Here is a 16728-nt window from a genome sequence, read left to right on the forward strand (position 1 = left end):
TACTCCCCATTTCTGCTGCTTTCAGGCGAGGTGCGTGCTTGGTCCCCGCAGGACAAGGGAGGTAGCGATTAAACACTGGCTTCCCGGGGCTTCCCTGGTGGCACCATGGTTACGAATCTGCCTGCCAATGCAGGGGACACGGGTTCGAGCCCTGGTCCAGGAAGATCCCACATGCTGCAGAGCAACTAAGCCCGTGCGCCACAACTACTGAGCCCAGCCACCATAACTACTGAAGCCCGCGCCTAGAGCCTATGCTCTGCAACGAGAAGCCACCGCAATGAGAAGCCCACGCATCACAACAAAGAGTAGCCCCCGCTCATCACAATTAGAAAAAGCCCACGCACAGCAACAAAGACCCAACGCAGCCAAAAATAAATTAAAAAAAAAAAAAAACACTGGCTTCCCTGTCCCTGGGGTGGGATGGCAGTGAGGCATGCCCCACGCTGTCTCCCGGGGTCTCTAGAGGGACCTCCAGTCGCCCACAGGCCTAACTAGCTGTGCGTCACGCCCTTTATTGGCTTCTTTCCCTTCTCTGTCTCACTTCCTCCGTCCCCTACCTGTGTTTCCAAGTGTCACCTCCCAAATAAACCACTGCACTCAAATCTACGTTTAGGGACTGCTTCTGGGGCAACCCAAACAATTAATACACAACATAGGATATATGATCCCTACTGCTGCTAATTGCTGTTACCCCATCAGGATTCACATGCTTAAGGACTACAGTGTAACCATCACGCGTCTCTATAAAATTGGGAGAGAGGAGTCCACAAGAGGAAAGGAATCCGGAGCAGGGCTGGGGTTCTTATGGGGCCACCAGCAGAAGAGAGGGAAGCTGAGGACCCCTCTTGGAGAGGCTGAGCCCCTCTCCTCCAGAGCTAAGCACTTCCTGTCACCGGTTCTCCTGCAAACCAAGCGGGACTTTGGAGAAACCATTTCTGCCCACGACCAGAAAGCTATAAATAACTCCTGGATTAGAAGAAAGGAAGAAAAACTCTGATTCCATCTGCACTCGAGTGAGAATGCGTCCTCCCAGCCCACCCCACCTCGCCTGCACACCTGGAATCCAAACCCCCAACGAGAGGAAACCTGGGCCTTTGGTCTACAGGTCAGAGGAGGAAACCACTGGGGTCCTGCATGCAGCGGCTCTGCCTGGCCGCTGGCCTCCCACAGTAGACAGGCCCCTGCCAGGGCTTGTCACCTACCGAGGGAGATGCACCCAGGATGCAAGCCAGGTCACTGATGGCCGTTCCGGCCCAGCCAATTCTCTCAGCCCCACAAGGGGAGGGGGGGCAGGAGGCACGCCCTTCTCCACAGAGCCAGCGTGGAGGCCAGCAGGAAAGCAGAAGCCTGGGGACTGTGCCTGTGGTGTTCCCACCCCGGCATCCCTTTCCCTGTCACGTCCCCTCCCCCACCCACCCTGTGCTCCAACTCCGGGTGGCCCTTCCCCTCCGCTCTGCTACCCGTTGCCCTTCCCTCTGCCTCTCCACCTACCCCCCACCCCAGATCCTGATGCCCCTCTGTCATGGAAAACAGGAAGCCTGCTGAACTTGGAATCAGACACACGGGAACCAAATCCCAGCTGCATCCCTGAGGAGCTGGGACCTGGGGTCCCGACCTGCAGGATGGGAGCGCTAATGCCCACCACAGGGCAGTGGCCGGGCCCCAGAGGGCCACCACCCCCGCTATCCCGGGTCCTTTCCCTCCCACATCCACTCCTGGCCTGGCCAGCCCGCCCCCGCGGCCTTTCCCACTTACCCCCCTCGCTCATTATCCCCTTGGGACAAAGTGGACCTCCCGCACCACCGCTGACGCTGTCTGGACCCCCCGGGCGGCCCCGGGGGTCTAGCTGGCACCAGATGCCCGTCCGGGTGTGTCCGGCAAAGAGCCTCGGGGCGGGAGAAGCAGAGGCACTCTTTATTCATTTTCTTGGGGGCCGCGCTAACCCAGCCTGGGGGCGCCCCCGCCGGGGGAGGCTGCCTCAGGCCCCACGGGCCCTGGGAAGGCGCTGCCGGGGGTGGGCGCGGGCAGGAGCCGCGGGAGGCCAGGCCGGGGGCCGCCCGCCGCGTGCACGTAGCTCAGCGCCAGCTGCTCCAGGCGCCGCCTGCGCAGCGCCGCCTGCGCCGTGTTGTGCAGGGGCCGCAGCAGCGCGGGGGGCGGCGCGTCCGGGCCCCGCAGCAGGAAGTCGAAGCCCGTGCGGTCGTGCGGGTCGTAGAAGAGCGGCCCGCGGGCCGGGTCGGGCCCCGGGGGCCAGGCGAAAGGAAAAGGCAGCGTGAAGTCCTCCGTGAGCACGCGGATGGCGAAGTCGTCCTCCTTGCCCAGCGCGCAGTAGGCGCGCCCGATGCCGCGGAAGTGCTCCTCCCAGAGCTGTGCGTCCCCGCAGTAGATGTCCGGGAACGGGGGCTCCGGGGTCGCGGCGGGACCTGCGGGAAGGGGTCATGGAGCGGCCGGGATACGCGACCACCTGAAACTGTCGGGGTGTCGAGGAAAGAGAAGGGAGAACCCGCCACCTGGCTGAACCGTGAAGACCAAGAGAGGCCACGTGGAGGCTGAAAGGGGCGGGGGAGGCGCATCCCCAGGGACGGCACCAAGGAGCTAGGAGGGGCAGAAAGGCCCTAAGGGTGTAGAGTATGGCTACTAAATACTATTTGGGCGGAAAGTTCCAGAAGGAGAGGAGTCTGGATAGTTTGGCAGGACCACACAGGGCCTGCTGTGGACATGGGTTCATCCCCAGACAGTGGACTGGGGCAGGGGTGACCTGGTGGCTCTTGGTTGAAAGTTGCTCCTGGGCCCCCCCTGCAGAGGATGGACCGTGGCGGCCCAGCTGGAGGTCGGGGCAGATCCAGGATGAAGCAGGACAAGCACAGGATGAGTACTCAGCGGGGCGGACACTGAGGGACCAGTGCAGGGCCTTGTCAATGGAGGTGGGGAGGAGCCCTGCCTGGGCACAGCGACCCTGGGACGCAGCGGGCAGAGCAGCTTCACCCAGGAGAGGGGTCAGGTTGGAAGCTGGGCTGGTCTGTGCCTGTTGGACAGCACCCACCCCCACCCCAGGAGCACGTCCCAAGAGAAATGGGGACATCTTTGATCTCTGTGACTCACACGAGGATTCCCAGGCTGCGGGGGTCTGGTGAAATCTAGGGGTCCACTCTCGGAGAATCACGTGTGTATAGACACAGCACTGTGCCCTGGTTTGGGGTCCCTGCACCCTTGAAGCCCATCCACGGCCCCAGACAGCAGCCCAAGCTGCTCTTCCACGCCCACACCTTGTCTGGGCTGCTGAGCCAGCTCTGGGCCCCTCGTTCAGGAGACCTTTCCTTCCTTCCTCTCTTCAGCAAAGCCTTAGCTCTGGGGGTACTGAACTGAACGAAGCAGCCATGGGCCCTCTCTGGGTATAGACAAGCCTCAGGCTCCCCGGGGACAGGCAGGACCGGGGGGCCTTGGAGGAGGTGATGAATGAACCTCTGACCATGAATTCTCAGCTCCTCCTCCCAGCACCCCAGTGAGGGGGTGACAGTACTCAGGCCGTTTTACTGGTGAGGATACAGACCCAGAGAAGACACACGCTGAACTGACTCGCAGCCCCAGCTGCGCGATGTGATCACGCTGCACTGGGCCACCCCCACCTGGCTCAGGAGCCTCTGGACGGTGATTCTCCCCCATTCACACAAGTACCCTGGGGCACCTACTGTGTGCCCGGCTCCACCGCAGCTGCGAACAACGCACACTCAGCTTCTCCCGCGCCAGGGCCAGGAGCTGGCATACCTGGGTCAGGGGTCCTACCTTCCACCTGGGAGAGCCTGGACTAGTCTTATAACTTCCTTGAGCCTCAGTTTCCCCTTCTGAAAAATGGAAACAATCAAGCCTGATCTGCCGCCCTCGCAGATGAGGCCATGACGAACCTCTTTGTCACTGGAAAGTGCTTTCGTGGCTCGGTCCCGCAGGCAACACCAAAGTAGCTGCTCCCAGAGCCGCAGACACAGGTGGGAGAGGTGGTAGACTGGCTCTGAGCAGGGTGTGAGGCCAGAGGGGCCGGCTTGGGGCCCATAGCACTCAGCACCGTGGACAGATCCAAGGCAGCCTTGCAGGAGCCTCAGATTCTGATGGGCAGAATGGCGGTGCCCCCATCCCAGGCAGCCTGCCCTGTCCACCAGGACACCTCCTCCCTGAAGACCTCCAGGGTGAGCAACTGGAGGCACAGCACTGCCCTGGTGTCCAAAGCACTGGCCTGGCCTCACACTCAGTACCAGCAGGTGGGTGGGCTGTCGGGAGGGGCTGTGGGGTGTTGCTGTGGGCTGGGGGTGAGAAAAGCTGTGGAGAAGAGGGGAACTATGGATGGGCCTCCAGGAGAGGAGAGGAGTGGGCCCCGGGGCACAGGAGAGGAGTGACACCCTCTGACTTGCACTTAGCCAGGTGAGTCCGGTGGCTGTGGGGCAGACAGGTGAGCGGTAAGGGCAGCAGCACAGAGGCCGTGAGGCAGCCAGGGAGGAGGGGCTGGGGGCCCAGCCAGGGTGGCAGAGAGAAGTGCTCAGATTCTGACTGTGTCTGGAAGGTGGAACCCACAGGATCTGCTGATGGAGGGGCTGGTGCTGGGGGTGGGGGCAGTGGGGAAAAGGGAAGACACCGAGGTTTCTGGCCTGAGCAGCTGGAGGAAGGAAGCCCCATTTACTGAGAGAGGAGCAGCTTGGGGCTGGGGTGTCAAGCGTCTAATTTTGAACAGGTGATACCTTCAGACAGGCTGGGAACGAGGTGCGGAGGATAGTCAGCTAGAGTCTGGAGTTGAGGCGGGGTCGGGCTGCAGGCTGGAGACAGACAGACCCCGAGGAGATGGTATTGAAAGGCACAGGGAATCCCCTGGCGGTCCAATGGTTAGGACTCTGCGCTCTCACTGCCGAGGGGCCTGGGTTCAGTCCCTGGTCAGGGAACTAAGATCCCACAAGCCGCGCAAAAAAAAAAAAAAAAAAAAAGCCACAGAACTGGATGAGATCACGAGAAGAAAGAGAAGAGGCCTGAGAAGTCAGCCTGAGCCCTACCCTCACCGGGTCAGGGAGAGGAGGTAGAGCCGGCAGGGATGCAAGAGGAGAACCTCTGGGAGCACGCGGGGTTCTGGGAGCCAGCGAGGAGGAGGGGAGGTCCTGAGCCGCGCACCGCCCACGCGTCACGTCCAGCGGGACCAGAGAACGGACCTCGGGTTCAGCAGCGTGGAGGTCATCCCTGACCCCGACCAGAGCTGCTGGAGCTGAGGGACTGGGTCCAGTGGGTTCCAGAGCAAATGGGAGGGAAAGACTGGGAGACAGCAAGTATAAATAACCTTTTCCAGGAGTTTTGCTAAAAATGGGGAGCAGGGAAATAGGGCGGTAGCTAAAAGGGAAGTGGGGTCAGGAGACAGGATATATAACCGCATGCTTTTAGGTCCATGGGAAAGACCTCATGAAAAGAGAAAATGTCAGGAGGCAGGAGAGGAGGGTGGAGAGGTGCTGGGGTCATGGCCGTGGGCAGGAGGCAAGGCTGGGACAAGCGGAAAGCTGGCCTTGGCTGGGAGAGGGGTGAGTGGTGCAGGAAGCGGGCAGGGAGCACAGAGCCCCAGGGCACAGGTGCGGTTGGGTGCGCCCGAGGTGTCGGGAACCTGTGGGAATCTTCTTTCTTTGTGAAAGAGTGAGTGAGGCCAGCAACTGAATGTGAGGAGGGAGAGAGGGATGGGGGCTGTGGAGGGACGTGCAAGGTGGTTGCTAGGAGAGAGGAGGGACTGGACGGGAGGAGGGATGCAGTGGGACCCGCAGCTCTTCACGGAGGTCCCCCTGCAGCTTGCAGTCAGGAATTTAAAGAGAGCGTTAGCATGGTTGAGTTTATCCCCAGCTCCGCTCAGCTGTATGGGTGCAGGCGAGGAGTAGGCGGAGAGCTGGGGGGCGGGGGGGGGGGGGGTGCTGGTACAATCAAACGAGAGAGGGCCCAGGGAAGGAGGGTGTGTGTGAGGGTGTGATGATCATGGCAGAGCTGGATGAGCAGGGTGGGGGGGGAGCAGGACAGACTGGAGGAGGCGGGAAACAGGCTGGAAACAGTGGACTGCGGTTCCGCCCACAGAGTGCTGGGGTCCCGGTCCTGAGATCCGGGTCAGGACCCAGCTGCAGTCTGGATGCTGACAAGGCCAAGGACATGACCAGGGTGTAGGTGGCTGGGTGGGGGGACTGAAGGGCCAGGAGAAGGAGGAGATCACCAATGCGATGACAGCAGAGATGGAGAGAGGGTCAGTGGCCAGGGTCCAAAATTCAAGGGGTGGAGGAGGATGACCTTGGGTGGGTGTGGATGACCTTGGGTGGGCGTGGATGACTGCCCTCCCCAGCACGCAGTGGGTGTGCACCACTGAGGACCTGGGACCAGCCCTGGGATTTTAGGGAGCGGGTGGAGGAGGGGGGCCAGAGAATGAACAGGAAGGGACCCTGAGGAGTGAGGAGGACCCTGGCCCACCTCCAGGCTCAGGATCCAAGGGCTGCAGGACAGCAGGAAGAACCGTCAGGGGATGAGGTCTCCGCCCCCACCCTGGCCCTGCCCTGGTCAGCGACCCTGGAGGAGCCGCTCCCCAGGAAGAGGGGGCGGAGCCACTGCCGCCTTTCCCACCTTCTCAGAGCCCCGGCTGCCGCGGGCACCCCTTTCTCCTCCGTCCCTCCCCCCACCACACGTCTCACCTGGAGTGGCTACAGGACGAGGGGGCAGACCTGCCCGGCTGGGGTCCCCGGAACGGGGGGAAGCCATGTCAGCAGCCTGGGGTCAGGCTTGTTTACCTGGCTGCCTGGGAGACAGGGGGCGGGGCCTTCTGGGGAGGAGAGAACCCTGCATTTAAAGGAGCCCCACCTGGAAGTGGGCTGGGTCTGGAGGGGGAGGGTCAGCAGGCACGGGGCCCCCTCCCCCGCACTCCCACAGCTTAGCTGACCCTGCTCAGGAGCCGTCGGGACCCCACCCCGGCACTCAGAGACCTCCGTCCCCACCCCACCGACCGGCCAAGGTTAATCGGCCCCAAGAATCTTGCTCTGAACCTCAGAGCCCCACGAGGGGCCGGATGGTCTCCAGCTCTCCTCTGACAGCCCTTGTGAGTATCTTCTACGTTCACTAACAGAACGACAGAGGCCGCGCAGGGAATGAAGAGAATCCCCCTGTGTGCCCCACGCCGGCAAGAGAGGACGGCACAGTGCCCTCCTGTTCACCCTCCTGCGTGGGCCCGCGGCACGATGGCCAGGGTGCTCCCCGGCACGAGCACGAGCCCCGAGGACCGGCTCTGGGGCCCGCGTCCACCAGGGAGGCCCGGGTCCTGAGTGCCGCTGGGGATCCTGAGGCGCAACGGCCGGGAGCCCCATCAGCCCCCATGCAGGGCTGATACCCTGCCCGGCGCTCGCTGCCGCCCACCCCACCAGCACTTCCGGAGTCCCTGCCGAGCCAGGCCCCAGGCTGGGGCTCAGAGGAGGCCCAGGAGGCTGAGGACCCGGTCCTCAAGGCGCTGGTGCGCAGGAGCACAGCCAGCCCTCGGGCCTCAAAGGCAGCCGTGGGCGAGCGACGCCCGTGCTTCACAGGAGCGGCCGTGCTTTCCACGGTCCCGTGCTCCAGCCACGTGGGCCCCAAGCACCGGCCCTGGGGGCAAGCGTCGTACCGGCTCAGTTCAGCCTGGTGAGCCTTGGGTGGTGGCTCGCTATCCATACGGTGGGGCCGATGCGGGAGAAAAACCCGATACTGACGTTCTCATCCCACAGATGGGCACTGAGCACTGTGGAGAGGACAGGCCTGTGAGCGGCTGCTCAACCCCAGCGTAGCAGGGGGATCGCTCAGCTGTGCTAACGAAGAGCCCCCAGTGCAGCAGCTTCAATAAGGGGAAGCCCTGCTCTCCCTCCTACAGCTGTCCAGCCGTCCAGCCGTCCGGGTGTCCAGGCCGAGGCGGCCCTGCTCCCCAGGGCATCCAGGGTGCAGGCTCCTTCCAGCTGTGGCTCCGCCCCTCAAGGGTGTGGTCTTGTCCACTGACGCCCCCATCGCATTCTCACGGCGGGGGGGGGGGGGGGGGGGGGCAGTCACAGGCCAGCACCGTGCCCTTCACTTCTCAAATCAAATGCCAGGGTGAGAATTAAGTCACGTGGTCGCTCTCGGCTGTAAGAGAGACTGCGGGATGTAGTCCACACCTGGGCGGCCAGGTGCTCAGCATTTGGAGGGACAACTGCCAGCCTGTCACCGTAATTAAAACAGACCCAGTACGCGTTAGTTTCGGCTCCCCCTGAAGCACGTGGCATTGTTTCCTAGGGCTGCTGTAACAATCACCACGACCTTGGTGGTTTAGGACAGTATCGCTGGGATGCAGTCAAGGGCCGTGCTCCCCCCGAGGCTCCCAGGAGAATCTGCTCTTCCCTCTCCTGGCTTCTGGTGGCTGCCAGCATCCCTTGGCATCCCTGCCTCTGTGGTCACATGGCCCCCTCCTCTTGCGTCTGTGTCAAAACTCCCCCTTCCTCCCTCCATAAGGCTGCATGTGATTGCTTTAAGGGGCCACCCAGATAATCCAGATAATCTCCCCATCTGAAGATTCTTAACTTAATCACAGCCACAAAGCCCCTTTTTGCCATATAAGGTAACAATTACAGGTTCCAGGGATTGGAACATAGATCTCTTTGGGAGGTCATTATTCAGCCTAGCTCCAGGCCCTAAGGAATGACTTGAGGACAGGAGGTCATGTGGGAAGTGATCCCAGCGCACGTGGTAGGGACAGAAGGAGGCTAGTGATCAAGGGTGTTGTCAGCTAAGTGGTTTCCTCTGGGAGCCACTGGGGCTCAGTCTCATTGGGCCATCCTGTCTGAGGGGTGAGGGGCTTGTCACCCTCCCACCCCATCAGTCATGAGTTAAGTGCTGCTCCCAGGAGAGTTGATTCCCTGGCATCTTCCACCAGCAGCCAGAGAGCATTTCAGACAAAGAAACACAGGGGCTGGCCCTGAACTACAGAAATAGGAAGAGCCCAGGTGATGGGGGTGGGAGAGACCTATATCATTTGCTCCTCAGCCCCCACCTCAAGGGGCTCACAGCGGGAGAGAGAAGTAAAAGTCAAATCAATAAATAAACACCAATCATGATGAGGATGCGGGAGGAGACTGTCAGGGAACCCTGAGGTTGGCAGTGACAGGGGGAACACCCATAGACCATCCTGTAGTCAAGGTCAGCCTCTCGGGAAAATGACGTTGAAGCTGAGGGTAAAGATGGGATGTCGCATGAAGGGAGGGAAAGAGAGTTTGAGGACGTGCACATGCAATGGCCCTGTGGCAGCGAGGAGCACAGTACCCCAAGGAACAGAAACAGCCCAGGAGGCCAGGTGGCTGCTGAGCCGTGAGCCGAGAGAGGGGGCACCAAGGGAGAGTGGGGAGGCCAGCGGGGGCCTGGGGTCCCAACCCAAGCATTCCTTCCTCCTCCACCACATCACCTCCCTTCTCAGCAGCTCCCCCGCTGCGGGCTTCCCTCCCACCTCCCCCATCACGAGAGGGAGGGGCAGAGTGGGAGGTCCAGGCTGAGGCGCCCGAGGAGGAGGGGCAGGCAGGCCCGCGCAGTCCCCGCTCCCCACATAATCCCCTCCTGGTGATGCCACCGCCTCCTGGTTATTTTTAAAATCTCATTTTCAGAAAGTGGAGGAGAAAACCTCTTACTTTGGCCTTTTTCCCCCTCTTTTTTCCTGTGAAAGATTAGGAGAGGGGCGTGGAGGGAGGAGGGAGCCTGGAAGATGAGGAGGCGCCCCTGGCAGTGCGCCTGCATGGGGGCCCAGGGGCTCCGCTGACTCTGTCCCCCCCATTCCACGGGCCCCAGAGACACGAGGCAGGACCCCTCCCTGGGCAGCCTCTTCAAAGGGGCGCATCTGCTGCTTTCACCCAGCAGGCGTTCTGCGCGTGCCCACTACATGCTAGAGCACGGCAGGGAGGGGACTCCGGGTCTCCACCTTCGTGGGGCACAGGGTCTAGTGGGGAGAAAGGAACAACGGGGGATCCCCAAGGCTGGGAGACTGGGGGGCGGGCAAAGGCTGCCTGGAGCAGGGCCAGGCAGGGGGCAGGGAGGGTTCTGACAGGTGAGGACGGCACACATGGGCAGAACCAAGTGGGCCTGGGTGGGCTGGCCGGACCCAGACTGACCCCAGGGCCCGGGGACCACGTGGGCCTGTGAGGCGGGGGCTCTGACTGCCACCGCACAGGAGACGCAGTGGGGCAGGAACTACCTGAGCCAGGAAGTCCTAGAGCCCAGGATTGGAATCCCAGCTCTGCTCCTTGAGGCTGGGCTGAGTGTGCTCAGTGGCCTTAAACATCGCGGGAGGATGCCAGGTGGTCTGATGGAGCCATTGTGCTCCCGGGAACCATCCAGGAGGGAGCGTCTGTCTGCCTGGCCCCTCCTGTAGGTACCCCAGCCTCCACCACCCTGTGTCCCAGAGCTCAGAGTTCATGTTGAACCAACCTCAGCAGCGACAGAAAATGCTATGGGAGCCCACAGAAATCAGGAGTGGCATCACAGAGGAGGTGACCTGAGCTGGGGGTCTCCAAGGGTGAATAGGAAAGTGCGAAGAGTTTCTTTAGGAAAGCAGGGGTGTGGGGGGGCGGGGCTGACACTGGTTGAAGATGGTATGGCAGACTTATTCAAGGGTGGTTATCACTACCGGTGCAGGGACCACAGTGATGGGGGTGTACGGGGGAGAGACCAGGCTCAGCTCTGAATACGGCAGGGGCAGTGGGGATTTACAGCCAAGGAAGAGGATGGGGTGTTGGGGGGGGTGGTCAATAGATGGAAAATTACTAAGAGGAAATATCAGGAGCAGGGCGATTCTAGCTAAATCGATGTACCAGGATTCTGACTGAAGGCAGGCCAGGTGCTCACACCTCACCTGGGGGAGGGGGAGGGTGAGGAACCTGATCAGATGCAGGGGGGAGGGCAGGGGACAGCAGCAGGGAGGGGGTTCCTTGCTAGAACAGTATTTTACGAGGAAATGCACAGATGGGCCCAGGAGAAGGTTCTGGAAACCAAGAATCTTTGTCAAGGGCATTCCAGGAGGAAGGCACTGCACAAGCCTCAGAGGGCTGACCTGGCTGCAGCTGGGAACTGAGTTGCAGTGGAGGGGAGGCGGGCAGAGAGACCGGGTCTGGGTAGCAGGGCAGGGGCTGGTCTGCTGGGCCCTGGGTCAGGCCCCCTCCTTGCTGGGGCAGTAACAGCAGCCTCCTGTCAGGTTCCCAGCAGAAGCCGGAGCTGGAGGGAGCCCAGGAGGGGGAGGGGCCTGTGCAAAGGCTCAGAGGTGGGAGTGAGCCGACACTCTACCCATAGCTGCCGCCTCCCAGGGGGTAGCGGGGTCACACCCCCAGGTGTGCCAGTTGCCTGGGCGGTGGGATGCCAGGGCCCCCTCTCCACGACCTGCTGTCTGGGCTCGGGAGGGCTGCGGGGAGGGGGAGAGCCCATCACTGCAGGAACGTCTCTTCCGCCCTCCCCTCGTGTCCCTCCGCCTCGAGTCCTGCCTGGGCCCGCAGCGCCATCTGCCGGCGGAACAGGGAGGCGCGGGCGGGAGCAGCCCCGAGGCCCCTGCGAGCTCTGCTCTGGGGAGGGCCTGGTACCCTGGGGAGGCGGGTGTGAGATGGTCCATGGGCATCATGCTCGCCCTGAACTGAGGTTTGAGGACCTGAATTTGAACCTGGCTCTACCACCGACTGCTGTGTGACCTCCAGTCAGTTCCCGACCCTCTCTGAGCATCATCCCAATCCCAGGGTGGTGAGCAATCTGGCCCCCAGGTTGCTGTGAAAAGTGGCCACCAGGCTGAGAGCCCACATCCAGCAGAGGTGGTTCCCGCAGTGCCGAAGGTGCCCCCAATTCCTGAGGGGTCTGTGGGGGAAGCAGGCATGCGGCATGACCCAGCCAGGGACCTGCAACCCTGACGTCTACCATTTTCAAACGTGGTGAGGGGTAGTGGGAGATGGACACGGGTCAGATCCCAGGTCTCAACAGGTGTCCCTCCCCGTGTCCCGTGGGGCTGTCTGTCCACAGAGGAGGCTCATCCACTCCCACTCCCATCCCCACCACCTATATGATGCTCAAATCCCCCCCACCCCCCCAACAGCCGGCCTCCCTGGGACCCTGCAGGGATAGAAGTGTACTCCCTCTAAGGCAGCTCATTCATTACCCGGCCAGGGCTTGCTGGAAAGTTCTCCTGTGGAAATGAGATTGCAGAAAACCTGCCTCACCGTAATCCAGGTGCATTCCGAGAGCCCAGAAGGCCCAAGAGGAAGGCCTGGGGCCAGGACCCACGAAATCCCCTGAGCTCGTCCCTCGAGCTCAGCCCCCTTGGGGCCCAGCCTCTCTCTGTACCCCACTTTCTCCTCCCTTCTGCCGGGAACGCTGAGGAGGGGGGCCAGCCGTAGAGGACCCCAACCTCCACGCCTCACTCTTGGCCCCAATTCCAAATTCCTAAGGGGGGGAACTGGTTGGCCCACCTTGCCCAATCAGCCTGGTCGATGTCCAACAACGACTTGCCAAAAACAAAAAAAGAAAGAAATCCAAGGCCCTGACTTGCAGTGTTGCCCATGGCCATGGCGTAAATGCTCCCACCACGGCTGATCTCCCTCTGCCACTGTGATGGCATGGTACGCGGAGTCTGGCAGAGATGCACAGTACCTCACCATATATAGACAGAGACACAGCTATAAATAATCTCTAGGACATAGGTGACAGTAAACTATAGTCCAATAAGCAGGAAGTGATGAGTTTGGGGTACTTACTACCTCTGTTTCTAATAGAGTCCATTGAGTTGTAAGCTTCTACGGCAGTATTTAACAACCAGCTCTCAAAATCGCTGAGAATTTGAGCCCCAGTCCCGCAAGCCTGTTGGCCACCAGGCAGAGAGGCTGCGGGCGGCACACCCTGGAGGCACGAGGGCGCAGCTCTCAGAGAAGGGGCACCACCAAATGCCCGTTCTGGCCGCTGCAAGGGATCGGGCCTCCCAGGGACCCTCCTTCCCAGATGGATTTATGGACCCAGTTTTGCGCAGTCCCCTTCATGGTGCTGGAAGGATGGGAGAGCGCAAACTGGGCTACGTGCAGGAACCACCCCACCCCCAGTTAGAGTGACCTGAGCAAACAGCTTGGAGAAAGTCCCAGCTCCCAGCTCCTGGGCGCGCGGTGAGGGTGACGACTCCAGGGGCCCTGGCGAGGCCTCCAGAAACCTGCCCTCCTGCTTACTCTGCCCTCGCCCCTCCCAGCCTCGGTCTCCTCCCCATCACGGGGTGCGAATCCACGATGCGCATCTCACGGAAGGTCGTGAAGTTCGGTCGCATTTAGACCTGGTGAGGCCGCCCACGAAGTCAGGCAGCTGTGCTGCACTGGGCGTCCGTCTCGGGCCAAGCGCCTCTCAGGGAAAAGTGATTTAAGTCTCAGAACAAGCTAGGGAGCGAGCATTGTCAGCCCCTGTTTCTAAAGGGGTCATGGCCTCTGAAAGGTCATCTGGCCAGCAGAAGCGGAACTGGGGTCTGAACCCTGGGCCAGCTCCGGAGCCCCCAAGGCCTCGGCGGTGGGCGGTGGCCACCCGTTGTCTCTGTGGTTTCCCCCATGGTGGCCCGGGTCCCCTCATGACTATCTCCAGGACGCAGGGGCTGTGGGCACAGCGTGGGTTGGCTGGGCAGAGGGAGATGCCCGTGGCCCCGGAGCAAGCTGGCCCAGCAGGAGGTCCAGGCACAGCAGCCTGTGGGCCCTGGGGCCTCCTCCATGGTGGGGCCTCCAATAGCCACGTGTGGTGACAGGGGTCCACACTGGGAGTCCCGGTCTGCCTTCTGGAGCCAGCTTCCCCTGCAGCCATGGAACTGGACCAGGGGACCACAAGCAGGAGCTCTGCTCCAGAACCGCCCAGAGACAGCTTCTGCTGGGAGGCCATACAGAGTCCCAGCTCTGCCACCTCTTCCCTGGCATGGGGCACGCATTACTTATATATCGCTATGGAACAAGTGACCCCAAACTTAGGGACTTCAGACCACACACATTTACTGCCTCACGATTGCTTGGGTCGGGAATCCAGGCAGGGATTACCTGGGCCTTCTACCTTGGGGCGTCTCAAAGGTGCATCAAGGTGTCAGCTGGGACCAGCTCCACGGGTGTCCAGAAGGAGATAACTGAGAACCAGAAGTGGAGAGGCCGGGCCCGAGGCCACGCTGGGGACATAGGTGTACACACACATGCACACACACACGCACACATGCTGTGCCCAGAACACAATGTTCGATTCCACAGCACTGTTCCTGGAAAGGTGTGCTGGGTGCTGGAACCTTTGTGACCTCAGGGGTGAGGTCAGGGCTGGCTGGGGTGGCGGAGGGCATGCCCAGAGATAGGACTGCTCCGCCGGGCATGAGGACAGAGCTGGCAGCACCCCAACAGGGACGGGCAGCATTCAGAAAAGCCACACAGCCACACCATGGCCGACAGGACCTCCTCAGCCAGGTCCCAGAACCCCAGGTCAGCCCAGCGCCAGGCAGGGGCACATGGGAGCCCAGGAGAGGACCCCCAAGTGGTCTTCCAGGAGACCACCCCCTGCAGGGCAGCAGGGGGCTCACCCCCAGGCCCTGAGCCGAGGAGAGAGGGGTCCGGCAGCTGCGGTCCCCTTGACTTGGTGGAGAGGAGGCTGGGGGGTGATGTGGAGAGGGGGGTACTCGAATTCCAACACAGCCTTTGCCATCGCGCCACCTGTGGCTGCTGACTGCTTGTGGGGACCAGAGGTATGAGAACGAGTGGACAGATGGATAGACGACAGACAGACTGTCCACTGCTTCCCTGAACCTCGACTTCATCGAGAGGATACGGCAGCCCGTGACCTAACAGACTCAAGGAACGTACACCAAGGAAGGCTCCTCTGGGGACTTCGGTCTCGTGTCCCCAGCGCCCCAGGCAGGCACGAGGGCAGTTCCACCTCCCGTGTCCAGTCGCAGGTCGGAGCCTGGCCTGCAGGCTCTCTCCCCGGCCTCCTCGGCCCCCCAGCCCAGGGTGCGCCCTATGGGGACTCAGGCATGGCTCTCCAGGCCGTCCCTCGGGGGGTGGATTCCAGGGCGGGATTCCTGCCTGTGTTCCCATCCCTGCGGCTGTCCCCAGGGGAGCAGCCCGCACCCGCCTCTGAACGCAGCTCCTCTGTTCTGCACCGTTGCTTCTGCCTGCGTTGTCAGGCCTGTCTCCCCCCTCACCCCGGCGCACCCTGCATCACGTCTATGGCGAGAAAACGCTCCCCCGCAGCTGTTTGCTAGCTGTGTTCCTACTGTTTTTCTGTCTTTAAAAATACGTTCAGTCCTGGTCGCTGTGGGGCTGGGATGCGTGTTTGTGGTGAGACAGGGGTCTTGCTTGTGGCTGTGGCCATCACTGACCAGCCCGAGGCCCCTCCTGGGCGCAGAGGGAGGCCAGGCTCTGTGTGAATGGCTGAGCCCGCCCGGAGCGGCAGGGGAGTGAGTGGTTTTCTGAGAGGCCGTAGGAAGAAGGGCCTTCCAGCAGGAGTCGAGTGTGTACTGAGCCCCAGTGGCCACGTCCCCGGGATGCAGGCTTTGGAGTTGGGCAGATCTGAACGTGCACTGTCCTGCAGAGGCTGTGTGTCCAGGGACGGGTCCCTGAACCTCTCTGTGTCTCAGCACCTCGCAGGGTTGGTGTGAGGACAGTATGGACATGATCAAGCCCCCAACACATGGCCATCCTCGTTGGGGGCGGTGGAGGCGCTAGTGAGATGAGTGACGGGGCAGAGGTGACGGGAAGGGAAGTGGCCATCCCTCCCGGGCAGGGGCGAGCTGCCCTGTTCCCAGAATGCCTTCATTCATTCACCACTCAATTACTCAGTCATCCAGCACCCACTCTGGGCACCTACTTTACCAGCCAAGCCTCCCTGACCTAGCTGCTTAAAATAACCTCCACAGCTTACCCACTCCCTGTCCTGCTTGACCTTCGTCCTTCTCACTGTCCCCAGGACATAAGTGCCACGAGGGAAGGAGTTTCTGGGTGCCTTTGTCCCCTGATGAATCGCCAGGTCCTGGAGTGGTGCCCACCACACTGTAAGCATTTGCTAAATACTCAGTGAGTGAGTGGAGGCGGCAGGAAGGATGCCGCCCAGGGCATTGTGCAGACTTGGGGACTACGGAGCCAGTCAGCCACCCGCAAGCCAAGTGCCCCCCCGACCCAGTCTCTGTTCCCTGCAGTTTATAAACCCTTTCATCCCAGCAAGTCCCCTGGCCAGGGCTGAGTCCTCTGTGTCGCCAGCTCAGACATGCAGGAAGGCAACATCTCGGGCAACACCGGGAGTGTCCCCTGCCTGGCTGCACGGTCACTGGTCCCCAAAGAGGCAGATGGCGGGGAGCGGGGGAGGGTGCTCAGGCTGGGCATGGCCAAGGGATGGGGAAGGGGCCCCCCCACTCCAAGCAGGGACACCACGTGGGAAGGGAGCTGAAGGAGGCAGGGCTGCTGATAGCAGCTCCAGGTGGACGGGAGGAGGACAGTCCCACTGTCCAAGGAAGGTCCTCCCAGGAGCACGCCCTCAGCAGCATTCACTCACTCAGTCGACCTTTACTCAGGGCCTGCCCTGGGACACGTTGGGGACCCAGAGACAGCCAGCACATCCCCAGGGAAACTTGGGAAGGCAAAGGACCAGGGGTTAGTCAGTGGTGCCACCAGGGTTCCAAGGAGCTCAGGGAGAGCCAAGGAGGGCCATCAGTCAGCCAGGGAGCCGGGGGACACACCTTAGGAT

At 61.7% G+C, this 16728-nt stretch overlaps 2 protein-coding genes across 2 annotated transcripts in view; one reads left to right on the forward strand and one right to left on the reverse strand.

Annotated features, from left to right (window-relative positions):
* Window positions 1-1938: 1938 nt before the first annotated feature.
* C17H8orf90 (chromosome 17 C8orf90 homolog) lies at window positions 1939-6747 on the reverse strand. The gene is made up of 2 exons (XM_057532413.1): window positions 6669-6747; window positions 1939-2420 (listed from the first exon to the last, which is right to left on the reverse strand). Exons 1-2 carry the CDS (start codon window positions 6745-6747, stop codon window positions 1939-1941), a joined length of 561 nt encoding a protein of 186 aa, XP_057388396.1.
* Window positions 6748-9191: 2444 nt separating this feature from the next.
* The window catches only part of LOC103010412 (maestro heat-like repeat family member 5), a 71113-nt gene continuing 63576 nt past the window's right edge, over window positions 9192-16728 (forward strand). Inside the window, 2 exon segments of the mRNA XM_057532414.1 lie at window positions 9192-9209; window positions 14374-14471. Of these exon segments, the coding sequence (XP_057388397.1) occupies window positions 9192-9209; window positions 14374-14471 (116 nt within the window).

This window comes from Balaenoptera acutorostrata, chromosome 17, assembly GCF_949987535.1.
Source record: "Balaenoptera acutorostrata chromosome 17, mBalAcu1.1, whole genome shotgun sequence".
NCBI classification, from domain to species: Eukaryota; Metazoa; Chordata; class Mammalia; order Artiodactyla; family Balaenopteridae; genus Balaenoptera; species Balaenoptera acutorostrata.